The sequence below is a fragment of the Eleutherodactylus coqui genome, chromosome 5 (assembly GCF_035609145.1).
Source record: "Eleutherodactylus coqui strain aEleCoq1 chromosome 5, aEleCoq1.hap1, whole genome shotgun sequence".
Lineage (NCBI taxonomy): Eukaryota > Metazoa > Chordata > Amphibia > Anura > Eleutherodactylidae > Eleutherodactylus > Eleutherodactylus coqui.
The window spans coordinates 107,781,048-107,805,184 of NC_089841.1; the positions used below are offsets into that span (position 1 = coordinate 107,781,048).

General features: G+C 41.5%; 1 protein-coding gene across 3 annotated transcripts in view; it reads right to left on the reverse strand.

Annotated features, from left to right (window-relative positions):
• Positions 1-691: 691 nt before the first annotated feature.
• Positions 692-24,137, reverse strand: part of KIAA0825 (KIAA0825 ortholog) — a 379,136-nt gene continuing 355,690 nt past the window's right edge. For all 3 annotated transcript variants that reach the window (XM_066602996.1, XM_066602997.1, XM_066602995.1), the window contains exon 20: positions 692-1,051. In XM_066602996.1, the coding sequence (XP_066459093.1) occupies positions 955-1,051 (97 nt within the window). In that variant the 3' untranslated portion in view covers positions 692-954. The remainder of the gene's footprint in view (positions 1,052-24,137) is intronic.

The window sequence follows — 24,137 nt, forward strand, 5'->3', positions numbered from 1 at the left end:
CTATGGTGGTAGATGTTTTCATCTAATTTCTCATGCCATACAGTGTGCTATATTCTATCACTACCATGTTACATTCGGCCATGGTAAAGAATTCAAGAATGGCGGTGCCAGAGACAAACTCTTTTCGTAGTCTGAACATAGCTAGTAATTTTTCCAAACTGAATGCACGATTCTTCAGCAGCATTATATTGTAAATTAATAAAATGTACACCTATTGCTGTAATGTATATAGCTCAGGAAAAGGGTAAATCTAAGGAAAAAAGTAAAAAAAATTACGTAAAATACCATAACCGCTTCACAGTTCGGACCTTCTTGGCAACCTCGTGTAACTTCATGTGATAGCAATTTTGGAATGATTTTACTCACCCAAATGATTCTGATATTTAGAGAAAATTGTGAAAAATTTTCATTTTTCTAAATTTGACATTTTCCATTTGTACTACTGATAGTAATACCCCACAAATGGTTAATGAATTAATAAAATGTTTATCAGTTGTTTGGATTATTGTTTTAGTGGAATGGTGAAAGGTGTCTCAGGTCCAAGATAGTAGAGGCTTAAGGGTAATTATCCCTATGATCCGATCCCATGTCCATACAAAGAATCTACACCTATCCTGTAGACCTGATAGTAACTATGCCTACTAGGAATAGAAGTGTTTGTGTTCAAAATCAATTAATTCCAAAAAGAAAAAAAATTTAAAATACTTTTTATTATTCAAATCTGCATCCAAACTGCAAAATCCATGGCAACAGGCCAAGAATGGCATTGACATGTAAAACATTACATCTATGTACTGATAGCTCATCTAGGTGTACTGTAGCACAGCTATAACTGCCCCATATGTATGAACAACCAAATATTCATTGTTGAATAGTCATGAATCACTGAACTTTTCTGCCCGGTACAGTCTCTTAAATCTTCTGACGAACTTGTTGAAGTCACCATCAATGTCTTCAGGAAGGCTTTTCTCCACATTGTATCATATCTTTCAGCTGTTCCATCAAGTCCTTTTCCTTATCTGTAAGACTTGCTACATCTTTGCTTTCCCACCTGGTGAAAAAAAAAATACACATTAAGTTTGTAATATGTAAAGAATTATTACATGCGTATATAGAATAATCTGAGACATGTTCATCAACAATATATCCCTCAACAACAGCTGATAGAAAATTGTGATCTTCATGTCTTGAGTTACACTTTACAGAAGAGCTGAAAGTAAATCTGAACTATATACAAAAGTTAAAGTTTATGTGTTCAAGAGAATATCTACAGTATGCAGTAATAATTGATGAAATGGGTGTTCATGCACCATTCATCTACCTCCTAGCACTGACACAACTTATTTCTACATCAGACCATCTTCAAGATAGCTGCCTAGATAAAAAGCAACACCCAGTCCATTTTCAGATAAGCCTCTGCATTTGGTCTGTGTTTTGTGGACTGTAATATGGAGTTAATGTAAATTTGTGTATCTATTCCAATGGCCATATTTTATTTTTCATTTTTTTGCCTCCTTATTTGTATTCTTTTCTATGAGGCAAATACAGATCAGTATTTGTCCAGTAGACAATCAAACTGCTAACAACCACTTGTCAGTTAGTATGTGAGTGCTTCTCATGCTCCGCCCCTGGTGACGTCATCGCAGGTCCTACAACATACATAAAACACAGAGCCTGACAGACAGAAGAACAACACAGTTAACAACACAGGCTCTTGGAAGGGGAGGACAAAAACAACAAAATGAAAATACAAATAAGTCATTATCTCAGACACAACTCAGTGGTCCTGACAGAAGACACTGACCTACCGCCACCACAGAGATACAGTGAGCCTAAGAACTTTCAGTGATCTCACTGCTGTGGGAGGGGCCATTGTGCAATTTGGTAGAAAGTACTGTATACTGAATAAGCTGACAGCAGACACCAGGACCTGTGATGATGTCACCATCATGTGATCATCTGTGTGGGTGGAGTCAGGAATTACATGACCATGAGTGATAACTGTATCCAGGAGTCTGGTGATGTGTGGAATAGAGCTGTCTGTGTCATGTCCCATGTGTGGGGTCAGGATGGATGTAAAATGTAGCAGAGCTGTGTGTGTGTGATGTGTTGGGTCAGCATGCATGTAGTAGAGCTGTGTGTGTAATGTGTGGGAATCAAGATGGATGTAGTAGAGCTGTGTGTGTGATGTGTGAGAATCATAATGAATGTACAATGTAGCAGACCTGTGTGTGTAATGTGTGGGAATCAAGATAGATGTACTAGAGCTGTATGTGTAATGTGTGTGTGTGTGTGTGTGTGTGTGTGTAATGTGTGTAATGTGTGTAATGTGTGGGGGTCAGGATAAATGTAGTAAAACTGTGATTCGTTGGGTCAGGATGCATGTAGTAGAGCTGTGGGTGTCGTGTTTTGTAGTAATCAATATGGATGTAGTAGAGCTTAGTGTGTGATGTGTGGGGATCATAATGAATGTACCATGTAGTAGAGCTGTGTTTGTCTTCTGTGGGAATCAAGATTGATGTACTACAGCTGTGTGTGGCATGTAGTAGAGCTGTGTGTGTGATGTGTGAGGTCAGGATGGATGTAGTAGAGCTGTGTGTGTAATGGGTGGGGATCGCAATGGATGTACCATATAGCACAGGTGTGTGGCGCACTGCGTCACCAGAAACACTAGCACTATAATTTCCTAATAATTCATAGTATTAGTAAATATAGAGGAAAATACTGATCAAGTACTGATAACATATGTTTAAAACGTCTTATGGAACCAGCCTATTGCCCCTTTTAACCAGTTTAGGACCTGGCAATGTAAATTTATGGCACCTGGTCCCGCACTTAAAGCCCATCCGTATGTAAAATTAGGGCCCCCTGCTCTGCAATCAATCAGGATGGGTTGTCAGCTGTTAGTGACAGCCGATAACCCGGAGGAGAAGGCAGGAGGGGTTTTTAACCCTTTCTGTCTTCTCCTTCCCCAAGTACACAGCGCTTAATGAGCGAAGTGAAAGCAGAAGTGTAACTTTCACTATGGGAGTCCGGCGGTCACGTGACTGATGGGATTCCCTGCTATAGAAGAACAGCAGGGTCGTATTAGACCCTGACCAGCTCTGCCAGTGACTAGTGTCACTACAGGGGATGTTTTTCCCTGTAACTGGGGCTCCTAAGGATGCCCCAGCTACAGTGGAAAAATGTCAAATAAAAAAACAACATGTGAATGTCCTCCAGGAGGTCTTATATGACGTCATGGGGGACATAGATAGTAAAAACACATAATTACATACATGAGTAAAACAAAATTACAGAATGAGGTCTTATTTAGACGACCGTATATCGGCTCGGTTTTCACGCCGAGTCGATATACGGTGTCCTTGTCTGCAGGGGGGGAGGATGGAAGAGCCAGGAGCAGGAACTGAGCTCCCGCCTCCTCTCCGCCCCTTGCCACTATTTGCAATAGGAGGGGGGCGAGCGCTGTTACTTAGCTCCGCTCCCGTCCCGGGCCTCCCATTGCAAATGGTGGTGATAGGCAGGGAAGGGGCGGAAGCTCAGTTCCTGCTCCTGGCTCTTCCATCCCCCCCCCCCTGCAGACAAGGACACCGTATATCGGCTCGCCGTGAAAACCGAGCCGATATACGGTCGTCTAAATAAGCCCTAAAACAACAATAGATACATAAGAAAGAAAATAATCCAAAGCCGACGTCAACCAAAACCTTCGCCGTATGCACCCTGTAAACCAAAACCATATATATTATATATCAAAAAATGAGGAATCCATTCCGATACTTGATTTTAGCGTAAATATACTAATTTAAAAAAAAAAAAAAAAAGTATAAATGTTAAATCTTTTTTTTAGCTTTTTACCCCCAATAAAACAAAAAACGGGGAAAAAAGTCAGTGAAAGCGATATTTTAAAATATAGCCCTATATGTCACGGGGAAAAAAAACGCAGCAAAAATAATTTTGGTAGCTAAAGAAAAAATAGGGCAGTAAAACTACCACATGGGTAAAATCCCTAAAAAGTGTCTGGTCCTTAAAATACAAAACAGCCTGGTTCTTAAGGGGTTAAACAAGCTGGTTCACCAATACTCGCTCACTATGGAACTCAACAGCTAGATCTGTGACCCTCCCAGGGGACTCCAACTCACCTTCAAGTACATCCTCTACTCTCCCAACAAATATATGAGGTATATATCTATGGAGCTAAATCAACAGAACAGTTTTCTGTACCCTTTCAACTCAGGTGCACCGATATGACAGGCTACAAGCACAGCCCGACTCCCCCCACTCCTTGATCCTCTCCTTATGTGTTTTCCCCACTGTCTTTATACACGTCTCTCCCTAAATGTTAAGGCTGATTTAGACAACGATTTTTGCTAAAAATTACTCAAAGCCGTTTTTTGAGCGATAATTGTTGTGTCTAACTGTACTGACATCGTGCAGTTTTCGTTAAGCAGTCGCTCATCGTCGCCTTTAAGCATGCAGAAAGACAACGATCAGCCTTATCAGGAGCTCACAGCGGGATACAGCTGATACTATTGTTTCAGCTGTATCCTGCTCCCTGAACACAGGCGGGCTATGAAGAACACAGCGGTCCAGCTGTGGTCTGCATACCCCGCTCGGAGCGCACAGCTGTATAACAACCAGGCACTCTGAGCAGAGGACAGCTGGATGCACAAGACAAGCGGCCCCGCTTGTCTTCTGCATCCCGCGCTTGGAGCACAAAGTGATCGCTCAACGTTTGAGCAATCACCCTGCGTTTGAAGGCACACAACAATCATTGCTCAAAAGAAATCTTTTGAGCGTTAATCGTTGTGTCTAAACCAGGCTTAACTCTTGTTTCAGGTCTCTTCAGGCTGATTATAGTTTGTTTCATTAGGGGTTTATCTAATAAAGGAATAAAACTTTGAATTTTACTTTAGGCCTCCTTCCCACGAACGGATTTCCGCTGTGTAATTCGCGGCGAAAATCAGCTGCGTTGCCCGCAGCTATTAGGTTCTATTGAACCTAATAGCTCAGTGCTCATGGTGCGAAATTCCACCGCGGAATTCCGCACCGTGAAATCTCCCGTCCTCACCCGCGGCATGCTCTATTTGCCGTGGGTGTACGCGCAGACGGCTTCCATTGCAGTCAATGGAAGCCGTCCGTTCACGCTATCTCCCGCTGTAGCACAGCCAAAGATAGCGTGAAAACGCTTCTCCGCCTACCGCCGCGTCATATGACGCGGCCGGCGCGTCACATGACAAGGCCGGCCACGTCATGTGACACGGTGGGCGTGTCACGTGCCGCGGCCGGCGTGTCACATGACGCGGCTGCGGTGGGCGGGGAAGCGTCATGCGGGAGCGGGAACGCCGGATCCGATGGTAAGTATGGGGTCTCTGGGGGGCGCCGTGACGGGCTTTGCCGCGGAATATTCCGCGGCGGAGCCGTCACGGCCGTGTGCAGCCGGCCTTACTTTACTCTGTAAGAAGTAATAACTGATGTATGTAATTCTGGCATTTTGCCCAACTTTGTAACTTTGTAATGTAATATTGAAAGTCATGTTTAATATGTTTTGACCTTTCTAAAAAAAACAAATAAAAACTTTGTTAACTTAAACAAGCTGATCCTCATTTGAATGAGTGAGTGATAAAGACCCGTTGCGGGTTGAAACGTCGCTGCTGGCGCTCGTACCATGGGTTAATAAGGTCTATTTGTTTGCATCTATTAGGCTGCTTGGAGTGCTGCCTTTACAGTTCATTATTGAATTACTCGGGGATTGTGGATCCAGTCCCTTTAAGGCGAGCACCATTATCTTTTCTATTCCACCATACTTTGGTATTGTGGGGAGTGCTGCTGACTACTGCTTATTCACTGGACTGAATGAGTAAGTGACGTCAGCGCTAACTCATTTGCAATAGGGCGAACTGTTAGGACAGTAAGATTATTGCTGAGACTTGTTAACTTCTCGCTCAGTGTGCCATATTCCTACATGAAACACTGAGCGGGAGTGTTTAAACACAACAAGAAGTGAGTGGTCCAATGATGATTTTTAGTCCTGATGAAACTGAACGATGAACAAAAAGTGCATGGTTCTTATGCGTCGTTCCGTTGTGTTTAAACCAATTATCACTTACTTTCGCTCATTTTTATGATTTTTTTATGATAATCGTTAAGTCCAAATGCAGCATTACACAGAGAAAGGCAGCAGCTACCAGATTTATGAGCACTGATGTATTTTTAACCAAGGAATAATCGAATTAGCAGATCACAGCTCTTCTATAACAGAGCAAGAAGTCTATTTCCTAGAGAAGTGCATGGCATGTTCTACAGGTCGTGCCCTAGGTCAGTTTGGCTTTTCAAAAAATGTTGTATCTGGGATTCTGTGATGAGCCTCCAGCTTCTCCTCTCCTGCTTTATACTATTTGACACAAAATAGCATTTTGCTCCACTCCATCATCTGCCTAGATGAATAGACCCTTCCCTGGATTCTGGGAAATGTAACAGACAGGACTGTTTATGACACCACTCCATGTTCTCACTCGCCAAAAGCAACATATTTATCAACTGGCTCAATTATGATTACTAAACGAACAAAATAATATATGGCCTGTGCCATATTTCTCAACATGGAATATGACCTGCAGTAAACTAACTCGGGGGGGAGTTACCTATTCGATCCCATAACGACTGTAAGAAATGTAGATGCACATTATAGTTTATGTGTGGGGGGGTGATGGGGGGGGCCATCACCCCCTCCCCCCACACACACACACACACATAAACTATGATGTGTATCTATATTTCATACAGTCGTTATGGGATCAAATAGGTTCAGGAACCCGTCAGGTATCGGCTTAGTCAAACAGCTGAAACATGAAGGCCGCAATTTCAGATCACTGATCTCAGTCATTTAAAGAGTAACTGACATGTCAAAAGTTTCCAAAAGGTGCAAAGCAACAGATCAGTGGTGGTCCCGCTGCTGAGACCTCTGCTGATTACTAAAATGAAGGGACTGCAGCACTCATCCGAGCGCTGTGCCCCTTCAGCTGTCTTCACTGCCTGTCAGACCTCTCAGCAACTAAAGATGGGCGAGTAGAGTTCCCATAAAAGATGTCTATAGACTTCATCAGATAAAAGGAGTGGATAGGCAGCAATGGTAGCCAAAGAGGCACAAAGCTTGGGCAATTGCTCTAGACCCCTCGTTTCAGCAGTGTGACCCTTACTGATCAGAACATTTGACATACCGCTCTTAACACATCAAAAGTTTGTAAAAAGTGCAGTTACTCTGTAACCAATCAAAGCTGACTGCGGTATATAAGCCTCAAGACAGAGTAAAGTGGCTTCCTCTGTTGCCTTATCGCCTCACCCCTCCATCCTGATAGGTTTGATTAGTAGGCTAACATTGAGAGGTGCAATAGAATGCATATTACAATATAGTGTACTATACTGTATGAGTAATCAAGTAATTGTATGTTCAAGTCCGATAATGGGCCTAAAGTAAAAAAAAAAAAAAAAAAAGTTTATATATGTTTGTAAATGTTATTAAACAAATTATATAGTCCCATTTTTTGGGGTATAGCATGGGAAACTGTTAATGAATACACCTCCTAAAAAGGAACCATCAATACTATGTTACATTGTGTTATACAGATAACAAGTATGTAAGGGCAAAACGGCAGAAGCTCATAGTTGCATATGTTCTTTTACACATTATGAACAATTGTCTGCCTCTAAAATAACTACAGTAGTATGAAAGGAACAGAATATCATTCCCACAAAGGTGGTTCTATAATAATTTCATGCACAGTGAGTAAATGATTTGTAGCCTGGAGAACAGAAAGCACCCCCAACAGTCCATTATGTCGTCCTCTGCACCAGCAGTGCTATGTGATTAAGTAAAGGACAGCTTGTCCACCTCACATTGTTGAGATGTGAAGTCTAAACTACAAGTGCTGTATTCCTGTCCTAGTGGAATTCTATTTAAAGTCTTGAGTTTCCTCAGTAAATCACTGTATTTCTCCAGTCTTGCGAGGCTGTCAGGAGTAGACTATTGTGTTTAATATCAGCCAGGGATCCCTGAAGAGAACAGGTGCATTGTTGGAGACAACAGTGATTAGACCGACCACTAATATAATGTACTCAGGCCGTACATGGCTCTCCTGAGGTAGCATCACTGCTTAATAAACAGGTCTCTAATCACACTCATATCCCTCACTGGAAAGTGCAGAGCAAAGCTTAAAACTTGTCAATTTCCTTGTCACTAATGATTTAAAGCCACTATAGAAGGGGAAAAAATCGTTTAGATTATGAAACAAGTACAGTATGTCCACCTCTATTATTCACATCTCTCTGTTAAGTCCTTACTAAGGTCTATTCCAATAAATATATCAGTAACTTCATGGTGTTTCTATGTTTACTGCTGTGTGGCCGTACACATTAGATAAATGTTGAACAAACCTGACAATTTTCGATGGGGCCTCCCAATATCATGCGAATAAAGGATTGGGTATTTTGGATTTCAGCATGCCTGATCCTTTGTATCTGCGGGAAATAAGTGGAAGCCAGAGCTGTCTGGCAGCAGCTCATCCCTTTTTTTCCCCCTTTGTAAAAACATGCATGTGCCACCAAGAGTGCATGTGTATGCTTAAAGGGGTTGTCTCGCGGCAGCAAGTGGGGTTATACACTTCTGTATGGCCATATTAATGCACTTTGTAATATACATCGTGCATTAAATATTGGCCATACAGAAGTTATTCACTTACCTGCTCCGTTGCTGGCGTCCCCGTCGCCATGGCTCCGTCTAATTTCAGCGTCTAATCGGGAGGCTGGAATCGGCACGCGAGACGGGGCGGAGCTACGCGATGATGCGTAGAAGGGGGCGGAGCCAGAACGCCGCTCGTGCCCGGACCGACCAGAAGGGAGAAGACCCTTCTGCGCAAGCCGCTGAAATTAGACGGAGCCATGGAGACGGGGACGCCAGCAACGGAGTGGCTAAGTGTACAACTTCTGTATGGCCAATATTTAATGCACGATGTATATTACAAAGTGCATTAATATGGCCATACAGAAGTGCTTAACCCCACTTGATTTCGCGAGACAACCCCTTTAAGTTGGGAAGAACACCTAATGAGCATTTGATCAGGCAACTATCAAAAGTATAGGGCCAGCTAAATAAATCTTGACTACTTAATAAAGATATTCATACTGGAAACCTTCCATGTGCCATCGCAGAAAATACCCTTTATTAGAGATACGCTTTAGTGGCTAACTAATAAGGCATCCCTTACATGTGCGTCGCGGGGATAAGGGAATCCCCTGCCATAGCTGTCACAGCTGTGTCAGGGGAGTGCGATGTATTCCCTTTTTTGTCAACAGGGCTGATACTGCCGCCGCCGGCCCCATTAGAAACAATAAGCGATAGCACAGATTATTCTTAGCGCTGCGAGCCTTGAGTGCAGACATCGCTAATGAGAATGAAACCATTGAAAATCATTGGTTTCATAATCATGCATTTTCACTCACTCTCGTATCGCAGGAAAATCTATTGTCAGTGGGTAAGAGCCCTTACATCCATATTCATCTAGCAATGAGAAAAGTTAGTGTGATTTTCCAGTTGATGTAATTTAGGCCAAAGTTAATAACTAGAGATGAGCGAGTATACTCGCTAAAGGCAATTGCTCGAGCGAGCATTGCCTTTAGCGAATATCTCCCCCACTCGAGACTGCAGGTTCGGGTGCCGGCGCGGGGGAGCGGTGAGTAGCCGCTGTCAGCAGGGGGGAGAGAGAGATCTCCCCTCCGTTCCGCCCCGCTCTCCCGCGCAGCTCCGTGCCCGCTGCCGGCACCCGAACCTGCAGTCTCGAGTGGGGGAGATACTCGCTAAAGGCAATGCTCGCTCGAGCAATTGCCTTTAGCGAGTATACTCGCTCATCTATATTAGTAACCGAACTAAAGAGGACTGGTGTTGCCAGAATCTGCAATGAGTGGAAGCTCCCAATGTAGATGAGTGAGACCGTCATAAAAATGTGAACATACCCTAAAGGAGAGTGACTAGAGATATGTGACCTCCTCTCAGCCTGATAACAAGGAATATGACAAATATGTGTAATCATCTGCTTTAGACGACGTCTTAGGTGTTAAATTGGAGCAGCTAATTGTTGGGCTGCCGTAGGAGAGAGAGGTCTCCTGCTCCAGACCCTCATCCATTATGGAAAGTCAAGAACTGCATCCAACACGTCTCTGTGCTCTGGACCACTACACGTCCTATGAAAACATTGCATTAGATTTCCTCTTGATTCCTACACTGGAAGGCATTGGCTCAATCCAAGCAATGAGTAATAAATAATTGTCTCCTTAGTATAAAGTCATGGACTATAGTGGGGTTCATGTATCAATGTGTTCTAAGCATAAAAACAACACTGTTGATTCATGAATGCTGCTATGACTGGGTAATAGGTCTGCAAAACAGATTTATTCCCTTAATTTTACTACTATGTTTAGTGGTCTAGTAGTTAAATTCATTATCTTGTAATTAAACCCTACCTAGGAATGGATTCTCCCCATTTACAAGAGTGTGTTCTCTTCGCTGTGATTTATATTAAATGCAGTGGTTTCTAGTTTTCACTCAGTGCTTTTAAGCTATTTATCTATATTATCAGGCAGAATTGTTACTTTGCAGCCATGGGATACAACACAGATCCTCTGCGGCCTTTGTTTAGAAGACAATTGTATCCAGAGAGAAGCTTCATTTTGTATCCCAGGGCAATGAAAATAAATAGACTGGCTTTATTATAAAATACGTGCATGGAAAAAGAGAAGGAAGCCATCTGAGGGAGGGAGGGGGGACGCACCTGTTTAAACTAGAATTAAAGTATATCTAAAATTTCCTATCAGTATTAGGCATGGTGGATAGCGGTGTTATTTACACTCCCTCTTAATGGGGATATAATAGCTAGTTTGTAGACACAAATGTATGCTGCGCTAATAAATACAGTATTTGCAGGGCTCCAGCAAAGGATTCATGCAGAGCTATATCCTATGGAACAGAAGAGAATGTGTTCCTCTACGGCTTGTCAGATTGTTATTTATATAGAAACAAGTTTTCTTTTAGCAGGACTTCTAAGTGGAGCTGTGTACCAGAAAATGTATCCAGGAAGTGTTATATTATATGTAATGAATACAAGAAGAAGTACAAATATTGGGAAGATATTCTCCATGGAAGCTGAAATAAACGGAAAATACGGACATGCATACATAAGAGCTCCAATTACTGTCAGTGGATGGAAACATATATCCATAGGCCATTTGTTGAGAATATTACCCTAAATAGTTTACAGCGATCCTCTGGTCCAGGACAGACAAAGATGGCCACACCGCTTCTTTGACTACCTGATGCATACTGTATGTATCATTATTTTAAAGGCCCAGTTACACGGGCCGATGATCGCTAAAAGATCGCTCAAAGGACAGTTTGAGTGACAGCTTTGAGCGATCATTTTGGATAAACTATTAAGTAGCTACCCAGCTACTTAATAGCAATTAAGTGTGCAAATGAAGCCTTAGCTGAATGCAGTTAATAGCCTGAGGGCTCTGATCTGCATTCAGATCCTTTGTTCTCCACGGGGAAACAATGCTGTCAGCACTCCCCGTGGAGAACTGCTGATAAGGCTGGCCGATGATTTTTAGGTTGGACTGAATTTGACGATCAGCTAGCAGTGCCTGAAAAGTGCATGATGGGCACACATTTAGACACAACGATGATTGCTAAAACGATCACCGATTAGCGATTTTTATCAGTGATCATCGGCTGGTGTAAATGGGCCTTAAGACACCACATGGCGCCTTGATTGGCCAGGGTTGCCCACGTGAGCAGCATGTAGTGTCTTAGAATATCAAAACATACTAATGCACAGTGTGTAACAGGTCGTCAAAAAAGCAGTTCATTTTCGCAGTTGCTGAACTGCACACCTTCCTGCAAAGTTATTGGCTAGTTATTGAAAGACAAACTATTGCCTTTTTATACCAGATGGTAATCAATGAACCAGCGACTATTTTTAGGTGAACTGCAGCAACTAGTGAACAAATTCTCACCGGTCGTCCCACTGTGTTTACACGGAACAACTGTTTGTTCGCTTTATCGAGTGACTATTAGGACAATAGTTGTGCTGTGTAAAACTGCCCTAAGGCAATTAAGAGGGCCAGCACTATCAATATTTTAAAGTATAAAGGGAAAAGGGTTTCTAGAAGTGTTTGGTATGCTAAATGGAAAATGTTGTGGTACAATACAAACTGCTGTTTTTCTCTTGGTTTCCATTACAGTTGCAGTTATCACATTAAAATTAATAGGAAATCAACTGCCATGACATAGGACATCCTGAGGCCATCGAGTGTGCCGTTCCTCTGTTATTCCTCCTACAAGTTTATGAATAGAATTTGTATCTGAGTGTTACCATTCCTCCTATCAAAGTGGTGTGATTGGATTGAGCACTGATTGGACTGTGTGGAGACACCCCCACTTCCTCCAAATGCTAAAACCCATTTGTCAATTTCTATGCAGAATAACAGAGTATCACCACAGTGTGCAGTTATAAGAAAAGATGCTCTACAATTGTTACATGGAAAGTACACGGGAGGTAATAGAAACTTTTTAAAAAAAGATTTAGATTAAAAGTGACACTGCAGTTTTGGGACATAACTTTGTATATCAGCTGCAGTTGTTCATCTCTGTCGTCCCTCCAATCTGCCCCTTCCCATTGTGGGTTGTCCAAGGTGGCTGATGCAATCTTTAGGCTAACCAAGCCCCACAGTGCATTGATAGTGTTCAAATACCTATGCATTATACCTGCTCTCAGATTGGCTAGAACTGCTCACATGATCAACACTAACCAGTCAGTAAGCAGTGCACAGTGTAAATTAGGTAGTCTGAAAATTATTGCAGGCACCCTGGATGATAAGGTAATAAACCTCCTGCCCCTTCCTGTCTCAGAACAGAATTTTGTCTCGAAACTGGAGGGTTGCTTTAATTTTACACCCCCCCCCCTCCCCCTTCCATACAATGCTCATAAATTAACTCTGGATGACTACCCCGGGTTAAAATTCATCCAACCCAATTCTCAGACTGGTGCCACCAGTGTGCTATTCATTTCATTTATTGTATTACAACAAAACTGTATTGAGCTCTTATATGTATGATGATGATATACTTGGCAATTGTTGTAAAAATACCTTCAGAAAAAAAGATATCTTCATATATTTTTTATTGTTTTAGGTCAAAATGCAAACCAGGTGAAAATTGACCCTGATGCAGTATTAATGTTTGTCCGGAAAGCTGTAGTAAAGCAGGGTTAAAGGTTTACAATAGCATTAAAAGGAAACAGTATCTGTAAAATATTATGGAAAACATTTTTAAAAACATGGTGTTACTAACATATTACAATCAATATCCATAAAAAAAACCCAAACTATCATCTGCAGTGCGGGGGCGAAGTAGGTGGGAATAATGTTAGGGGGGGGGTGAACAAACCATCATGGCAAATAACAACATTAAATCATTATAGGGTAATAGCATAAAAGTACTAATAAGTTAATGGAAAAAATAGAGGAGGCACAGTGTGTGAACCATTCTACTCCTCTTTAACCCTTCTGACAAAGAATTGCCGCTAATTATATGTGAAACTGTAAATTTCCTTTTTCAAGGTGACAATGATCACACATTGTGTGACTTTTAGAAAATCAATCCAAATGGGCAAATTAAGAATACTGTATCCTGGTAGCTTTTATTTAGCGAAGTAGACAATAGGCAGCATATTTAGCCTGTGGCTCCTGTCTCCAGTGCATGCATAGTGAAGATGTGAAGAGCAACAATAGGTCCAATTATCTAGTAGGCTGTACATTTTACTGGATTACTCAGGATTACTCAATGTCATCAGATATCATTCTCCCTGTAATTTGTAAAACAGTGTGATAAATAGTGGGGAATTATAATGTTCAGGTAGAGATAAAACAGCCTGTTAATAGTTCATTTCCCAAGTGTTCCATCCATGCCCTCAAACCATTTAGCAAAGTCAGTTCTTTACATCAAGTCTGTGAAATGCTAAGATGTTACACTTTCATATTGAAATCATAGCCAGATCGCATTTCGGCAAGCTGAGCGCAGAACCTTGTTCACCAACAGAAAATGCAATTTGTAAGGGGAAAACAATCAAAGGAGCGGGTAAAGATGATACCTTTGTTGGCCATATGGTATAATCAGATGGAAGCTTTCTAGAGAGTTCATGTCATTTCCTCAGGCATCTATTTATCCGGACGCTTGAGAAAGAGTGCTAGCGAATGCCACCAACGCTGTATAATCTTACCACACTCTTTGTTATCCATCTACTTAACGAAGATAGTAGGATCCATAAATTGTGTCAGGTTAAGAGAACTAATGCTACCTGTCATCATTCCCTGAAAAATAATGCAGCTCGTAACAGTTAACACTCTATGGTCTGAAATATATTAAAACCCAATCGAAAGGTTCACTTTCAGATGATAATGCGAAAAAAATAAAACAAAAAATAAATAAAAAATTAAATTAATTAGAAAAATAAATTTGTATATATAGGCAGCAGTCAACACCAGTGCTTAGAGTATATCACAATGGGCATGAGGGGGGAGGGTGTGTGAATTTATCAACACACTTGAGTCAGTAAAGAAAGTCACAAATTTCAGTGCATGTTCCCCCCCCCCCCCAAAAAAAAAAAATTGTTTTTTTTTACTTTTTGAACCCCACATTCAGCACTTTTCAAAAAGTGGGTGGAGCTTAGTGGGAGGACGCGGCTCCTTATGGACACACAATTTCTAAGATTTACACCAGAATCTTGTATAAAAATATGATACAAAACTATGTCGGTCTAGATTTAATTTTCTGGCGCACAGACTGCCTCTTAATAAATTTGGCGCAGCTTCCTCCAACATATGAAATATGCGTCTTAATAAATCTGGGCCGAAGAATATTTTATGGCACCATGTTTCAACAATGTTGCCCCAACTGATAATTACAATTAGCAATTGAAATTGCTGACAATTGCAAATGATCTATCTATGGAACTCTGCTATGTGGCAATCACAGATTTTTACATTTATTAACACATTGCCTGCCACACTAGAAAAAAAAATTCCCTTGGTGTTTTATTACCAAAATAGGATAAAAGCTTTGAAAACAAAATGATCCTTTGTAACCTATACTAGACCTCTAGGGTTATTACACATTAATCCATAGAACGCATGAATATTACCTTCACTGCCTGTATGAAACAGCGAGATTAGGGATTAACCCCTAAACTACTCTTTAGCTCTAGGTATATTACCAGGAATATTCTCTCTAAGGGCCCCTACCCACTAGCGAAATGTTTTATTGCGATGCGAGTGAAAACGCATGATTATGAAAACCAATGATTTTCAATGGTTTCATACTCATTTGCCATTTTTTATCCAAGCCTCGCAGCGCTAAGAAAAATCTGCAATATCGCTCATTGTTCTCAATGGGGCTAGTGGCAGCAGCGCCAGCCCCTTTGAAAACACAGGAGTACATCGTGGACTTCTGCCACAGCTGTCACAGCTGTGGCAGAAGTCTGCGATGCTATCCCATTGCTTTCAATCGGCCCAGCGCTGCTGCAGCCTTATTGAAAGCAGTGGGTCGCAGGCAACCCCGCAGCAATGATTTTCGAGAAAGGGCTTCAAGTATAAGCTATTCCCTGAAAAACAGCCTTAGCTGTAAAAAAAAAAGTAAAAAAAGATTTTTACTCACCTAGGAGAGCAGCCCGGCCCTTCCTCCCCGGCCCTGGCAGTTGTCTTCTGGAGGCTGGGGATTGAAAAATCCCTGCCCCCATGAAAGCGCTGCCTCTGTGACCTATCACGGCAGTGCTCAGCCGGCATTTAGAGGCGCTGCCTCTGATTGGTCACAGCGCTCAGCCAATCAGAGACAGCGCTTTCTGGGGGCGGGGATTTTTATTAATCTCCCTGCCTCTCCCCCTCACATACACTTCTATAGCACTCTTTGTCAGCTAGTTGCGTTTTTGCGCAGCAGGGAATTTCAGTCGCTGAGTTCAGAGGCTGATGTCCTATCTTTTTAGGTGCGATTTTTTTTTTTTTGTGCGGGTTAAAAATGTTCATTTGAACATTTCCATAGGAAACCATTGGTTCTATTGGATTTTTTTGCACATGTAACTTAGCTGCGCAAATTCGTCCATGTGAACGAGCCCTTAAAGTACTATATGTAAAAATGATTGAGCTGGATATAGTATGTAGTCAAAATAATTTCCATGTTGCTAAATGAAAACCAAGACATTTTGCTATTTAAAGCTGTTTTATTATGTTTGGCCATGGGAAGAAGTGCCCAGTGCCTATGGATTAAACAGTTCTAATGGCTGAACTGAACATTTACTCTGCTGTTCACCTTTCTAATCAAGTATTACAATCATTTAATTAAAAGAAACACAAGACACAATCAGAATAAGTTAAATAAAGTGAAGCGTTACAGATGATATCAATGGTGCAAGTATCCGAAGAAATAAGATATTTCTCGCCGTATACTGTGTAATGGTTTTAGAAGATTTAGTTTTCAGATATTAGTCCTACTAACTGGTGTCACACCACAGCCTGTTTCACCTTAGCAGATCGCCTTACATTGATCTTTCCCCACTTAACATGCAAGCAAATTTTAATCCAGTATTTATTATGAGCCATCTGGACTACTGAAACTTGCTTCTATTGGCTTTCCTCTCACGCAGTTGGCCTACTAATTACAACAACCCCTGCCAGATACATCCACATTATCTATTACATTTAAGGTGCCCATACACATTAGGTAAAAATCAATGAAAATGACCGATATGAACCAAATCAGTTGTTCGTCAGGTGAAACAGTAATCATCTGGAAATAAATTGGCCATATTTGAATCCACAAACGATCTTTCTTTGAAAGAACATTCCTAGAAAGCTCTATCGTCCATTGCCTGGTGTGATGGAACATGTATGGCCAGTTTGAATGACTCTGATATTCTCTCTCTCCTTCTCTCCCCCCCGCTCCCCGCCGCAACTCACCTGTCACCCGTGCTGGCCCCCAAATCTTTAGAGACGAGCGGGGAGATACTCGGCTAAGGCACTACTCACTCGAGTAATGTGCGTTAGCGAGTATACTCGCTCATCTCTAGCCAGGAATCTTTGCATAACTCTATGTAGCTAATTAGCTACTTAAGAGTTAATGCAGGCAGAGCAGGATAACGCCGCAATAGCTCTGAGAACAAAACAGCTGTTTTGTATATGCAAACAGCTGCATTGTTCTCGGAGCTTTTAGCCGGTGTCCCACTGAGAACTGCCAGTGGAATACCAGCTGAAAGAATACTATCAGCGCCGCTCGCTGAGAAAATCAGTGTGCGGCGCTGATAAGAGTCATCGGTGATTTCTAGCTTGCTAGAAATCTCCGATGAACGAATAGTACATGAAAAGTTCATAATGGCCGCACGTTTAGACACAATGATTTTCACTCAAAAGGTGGCTTTTGAGCGATAATCGTTGCGTCTAAATGTGCCTTAAGAAATACTCGTGTTCCAGAAAAAGTCTCTGCTTAGCCCAGGCTTAAATGACAATAGGGCTTTACAATTCTTTTTCCCAAGTGGCTGTGCCCCTCCACATTGTCATACTGTCAGTGATAATTAGACACTGTCAGTGCATAGGGACACAGCCCTTTGACAACGGAAATGGTGGTATTGATATAGACACAGCATGGCAAGGTGGCAATGGGGAAGTGGGAGGGCTGATAAGAGACCAGGGCCTAAGATCTACTTCTAGGGATTGTGCCATATTTGCAAGTTATAAAAATACCCTTAAAATAGGCTATTTCTAGCAGTCCCATTGAAGTGAATGAAGCAGCAGCGTACATGCTGCTACCCACACTTTGGAACTTGCTGGGTAATAGCAGTTGGACCCTTGTGCATCTGCAAGTTATCCCCTAACCTGTGGATAGAAGATAACTTGCAATCATGGCACAACCCATTTAGTCCACTACTCAGCCTAGCACTTGTTTGAAGCCAGTGAGTAGCATGAAAAGTGTATCTTCCTGTTTCTGTAAGAGAAGGGTAGGAAGGGGAAGCTACAAGTGGCAGCCTGTTACTTTTATTTCTCCCCATGTATAGCCTCCAATGATCACACAAGGCCATACAGTAAGGATCATTTTACATGGGACAATTGTACCTCTGCACTCGCACAAGAGTGATGGTCAGTCAGTAAATAGAGGGAGCAGCAGGCTGTTCGTAGATGAACAACTGCCTGTTTACATGGGCCGATCATCGTTTGATATTTATGCCTGCAGAAACTGAAGAAGTGAACAACTTATCGTTCGCCGCTCAGTTACTGACAGCATTTACACTGAATGATTAAGATCCCTGCTATCCAGCGATAAAGTGAACAATAATCATTCCACGTAAAAGGGCTCTAACTATTCTTCATATTATCAATCTCCTTAGCAACTACAGAGTATACAGTATGTGCTGTTTGATTGTCACATCTGGAGGAAGAAGTCTATTTTCTCTATTAGAGGTGTAAAGAGATGAGCAGTTTTACATTGAATCTCCACTTACACCTAAGCAGTCTATTTGTGGACTCTTTGTTTCATATGTTTGCTGGCATCCGAACTGTAGAGATGTTTGGTGTATTCAGTTCTTATGGTTATATGATTGTATTAGAGGGGTTGTCAAAAGATAAAAAGTTTTTAACAAAGTGGTCCCACAGTGTATAAACATAATAAAGAGCTCATAGAGCTCACACTCACCTCTCTCCACTCATCCCCTGCTGGCAGCTCCAGGTCTCCCTGGTGATGTCATTTTTGCAGGCTGCAGTCAGCCTGAACGATCTCCAAACAAGCTGCTGCAGCCAATAACAATGTTCAGCAGTTGTTACGGGACATGACAGGCTGACACAGTGGAGGCCTGGAGCCGCCAGCAGGAGACGATCAGGGAGCGAGGAGAGGTGAGCATGAGCTCTAGTAGGTCTTTATTACATTTGCCTTCCTCTGGATCAACAACATGAGAGGATAAACAGGCTGGACTAGATGGACATTGTCTTCAATCAGCCTTACATACTATATTACTATGTTAGAATGTGGGGCCCCTTCGGAAAAAGACGTTTACCCTGGAGAACCCCTTTAATATCGTCATATAACCATCAGTACTGAATATACCAAAAATCTCCACAATTCAGATGCTAGCAAACATTTGAATCACAGAGTCAAAATTAAGTGTAAGGTATTAAGATACGTGTATTATGACATAATGTTACATTTGTACGTAAAATTGCATGAAGGTGCCCATTGTCAGGTTTTGCTGCTGGGATTGTTGTTCTATATGGGTTTGCAGCAGCACAGCTAAACAGGTCTGGAATAATTGAGCTAGCTGGGTGTGGATTTCTCCAGCCAGCAAATCCCCTCTGGTCTTCTGCACATATATACCAGCCGTCCGGTTAGAGGATGCTGGTTTCCCTTCACACTTGGGTTTTGCTTTCTTGCATGCCTGTTATGTGTTTTGTGTGTGTCAGGTTTCTGAACATGAGGTATGAGCAGTCCTGTTCTGTGTTGCATACATTCCAAGGTGTGTTGGTGTGAACGGCGTCCTGCCCTGCTTTGGATTATTTTCCATCCTGGACAAGTTAGGTCCGCTGGTTCCAGCATGGGAATGTTCCTATTGGGATGATCGCCCTGCATTCAGGCAGGTTTCATGTGGAAATTGTCTTGTTAGAGTAGGGACCCAAGAGACAACGAGGACCCTTGAATTGGGCTCGCATGCTTAAGTATCCTGACTAAAAATATGAACTAATACTTCGTACATTCCATAGTTATTCCATCTGGCTATGTGTTCAGGTATGCTGGTGAGTGCTTTGAGCATTTGTCAGTCCATGAGTTGCGTTTGCAGTTCTACAGTTCACGCTTGAATAAGATGTGACACCCATGAATGTAAAGTGCTGAATATCATTTTTTATAATGTGGCAAATGTCTACTTTCAAAAAATACATGGGTATGGGGGTAAAATAAGGTTTTATTGCATTATTTGCATCGCCAAAAGGGTCAAAATTTCCCTAGCAGTGAAAGGATCAAACACTTAAGCTGGCTAATAATGAGTTATTCTGCAAAATGTGAATAGTAACACATCAACCAATCAGTCATCAATGTTAGCTGGTCTATGTCTGGACAGTAGCGTAGATAGGTAGGTCATTGTGGTGTTGCACATACCTTGCACTAGAATGCAGTATTAGGAAAGGATGCTCTTGGAATTATCCTTGACTGTATTTTTTGTCCTATTTTGTCAAGCTATATGAATAAGACAAGGATCCAATAGGCATTTTGGAAGTCTTCTATGCTTTCCTCACAGACTTGCATTAATTCACCATCTGCTGGCTTCCACTCATTTATTTGCGTTAATTGCTGGTCATTCATCTCTATGGTTTGATGAATCACTGAGAAAAGCTAGCAATATCAAAAGGATTATGTATGAGGTTTAATTTCTGTCTGAAACCATCACAGTCAGCAAGTTAATACCACAAGTTCCCCCCCTTCCACCCTTTAACCACCTCCTATATTAACTCGTTGATTGCTGAATGGAAGGAGGTTATTAAGTGTCCTTATTGCAATAGCTGCCATCCCACATATACACAGCATTACTCACGAGATCCATCCTCCATTTAGCACATAATTCACCACCTTTGCCACAGTGATCCATGTACTAAAATTAAATATGAAATAAAGAAAGATTGGAGAAAATATCCCTAATGACCATCATTGATTACACCAAGACAGGTGTCTCAAGCCTGGGAATTAGTGTCAAGCGGCTCATTTTTCATCTTTAGTTGGCTTAATTTGAGAATGTGCAATGAAAAATCTGTGTATTATATATTATGTATGCTATTACTATACTGGGCAGTGAGACCAAGCCTGGCAGAGGAGGTGCACCCTAAAATTGCCCAATACAGCTCATTCAAATGATTTGGTTTTTCCAAGTGTTTTGTGTACAAAATATTAAATCTATTCATATACGGTAATAAAACTGGAAATGGGATTTATTGACTTGATGTGCCCAGATACTGTATACCGAAACTTTCATCATCTTCAAATATATGAGGTTTCATTTCTGTCTAAAATCATCACGGTAAGCAAGTTACTAGCAGAAGTGCCCCCCTTCCACCCTTCAATCACCACCTATATTTCATTACCTTTTTTTTTTCCTCTCCACCTTAGTCCGGGCAGGCCCGCAGCAGATTCCAGCTATGAGCGCGGCCGGTGACCCTGCGTACCCAATTAAACTGTATTATAAATGACCGCAGTGGCTCGGAGGCGACCATTCGTAGTATGGTTCTTTTCCCTTTGTTTGTATTACCGACGCCGTCGCTTAGTGATGACGTGGGTACCTGCAGCCCATGGGCAATGTTAATTGCGTAAGGGCTGCGGGTCGGATGCCTCCATTGACTTCAACGGAAGGAGTCCGTGACAAAATAGAGCACGATACGATTTTTCTTCCGCTCACGGAACACGCAATTCATATCCGCAAGTGTGAAGGAAAAAAAATTGAAACTACATGCCTTTCAACGTTTGCATTTTACCGTGCAAAATTCACATGGATGGTGATCACGGATTCGGCAATTAGAATTAGTCTGTTTGAGAGCCATTTAACAAGAGCCTTTTTTTATTTTTTCCATGGACACAGATGCATGGGGGCTTGTTTTTTGTGTGGGCCCAGCTGGATTTTTTAATGGCGTGTTTTTATGTACCATATAATGAAGTGAGAAACATAAAAAAAATTGTATGGTGGAATGGTAAAGATGCAACTTTTGTATTGCTTTGTGGGTTTCAATTATATGCTGTTCACTGTGCGATTAATATTTTTTACGTAATAAGAAAAACAACTTTTTGTAAATTTGTGGTTTCATTCAAATTGCTTCCTGTCACCATATTTTGAGACACTTGTAGGGGGTTTACCAGGATTTTACTATTGGTGACTTATTTTCAAGATAGGTTAATAGTTGATCACCACTCGGGATCCCTGCCAATCATCTGCTTGCCTAGCCCGCTGTCAGAACAGACAGAGCTGGAGACAGATAGCTTGGTCCATATTGTAGCAGCCCATGTTGGTAATGCAGGTACAGCTACCATTGAACTCCATGAGCTGTGCCTGCATTACCAACCCAAGCTGCTGCAGTGTCTATTAAATTCAATGGGAGCTGGGCTAGCATTACTAACTCGGGACATTGAAGTGTTGATCGACCTACCTGCTTCCAGCTCTGTCTGGGCAGGGACCCTGAGCGGTGAAGCCCCACCAATCTACCATTGATTACCTATTCTGACGACAGGTCATCAATAATAAAGTCCTGGAAAATCCCTTTAACTTATTTATTTTCTTGCTGACACAGATATGTGGAGCCTTTTTTTTTTTTGCAGGGTGAGCTGTAGCTTTTATTTGCACCATATTGGGCTAAGTACAACTTTTTGATCACATTTTATTCTGTGGAGATGAGTGTTTGTTTTTTAGGATGTGTACCATGCAAAATAAATAAAATGATATTTTAATAGTTCAGAAAATTACAAACCTGTTTTTTTGTTTACATAAAACATATAAAAAAGGATTTTTTACATTTTTAATATTTGGGGATTATTTATAGATCTTTGAAAAAATTTCCAACTTAAAAAAAAAAATTCTTTTAGTCCCCCAAAGGGACTTGAACAGGTGTTCGCAGGCAATGTATTGTACCTGTTATTGTTTATTTATTAATCCCTGTCTCTGCGAGATCCTTATAGGTTCCCTTACACGGCAGGTTAGGAGGCCATTGTTAGGCAACAGACTGCCATGAGAACCACTCTGCAATAATATCACAAGAAGTGCTGATTGGGTGACAGAGGGAGCCCTCCCTCTGTGTCTAACCTCTTCGATGCTGCAGTCCCTATTGACAGTGGCATCTAAGAGGTTACATGGCGAAGGTCAGACTTATCTCTGTTCTTAGCCATTACAAATGGGTGTCAGCTGCATAACAGTCAACGACCATCATGTATGGATCAAACTAAGGTATTATATTACCTTTCTAGGGTAGCAATCATGTACAAAGCCCCTTCTTTTCCATCTGCAACTTTTAGCTACGATTAAAAGCAAATGTTCCTTGAAACGCGTGAGACCTCTGGTAGGCATTTTAAAATTGGAGATTTATTTCATGGATTTTAAAACAGATCTGTAAAGTTTTGGAGATTTCCTGTCATCTGTGAACTTTATTCCCCTATATCTCTGGAACTCGTTTGGGGTGGAGACCCAGTGAGAGCTGGTGCCTGTGATTTATGCAATTTCCATGTATGATTTTTACTGAAGTCATTTGTATTAGATAAGTTGCTCATCATATTATGTATAAAATCCTTTTATTTCACAGTTTCAATGCCTGAACCAGCAGTCCCCTCAGAGCTGTATTAAGGGAATGTTAGAAATGATTTCTGTGAGTCTATCAAGTACACAGTAGCCTGGGGTAATCCACAGGGAACAGTATCAATCACAACACAGGCTCTGTGAGTGATTTATATGTTCACATACAGCAAATCAATTAGTGTTAAATAATCATATGCCGAGAACTGAGTTATTATGCTTCACATCAGGCCTGAAGATCCTGAGAACAGAAAGGGGAAAACAGATTTAATTTTTGGAAAGCTACTTTAGATACTCATATTGCAAGAAGATGATGCTCCTTTCTTGGAGCTTTGAATAAAGATGTGCAGCTGATATACAACTTTATATATATAGTGCTCAGGTCTTATGGCCAAATGATGATACTCATCACCAGTTAGACTTGATTCACAAGGGTACATAGAGATGTTCTACTGATGTATGTTGGCATCTGGTAAGAACTGTAAATACACTATAAAAAGTAGTAATTGCTTTGTCTAGCATATCATTTCCTCTTCACATTGCTCACATAAAACCTCATACCCCAGCATATAACCAACTTACTGCAGTCCACTCCCACACACCATCGTATAGCCAGTATGCCTCCATACAACATCATACATCCAGTATCCATCTATGTAAGGCTTTTTTCACACCACTTTTGAGAAGTAGCTTCCAACATATGCCTCCAGTCGAAGGCTCCTACATATCACACTGTACATGCAT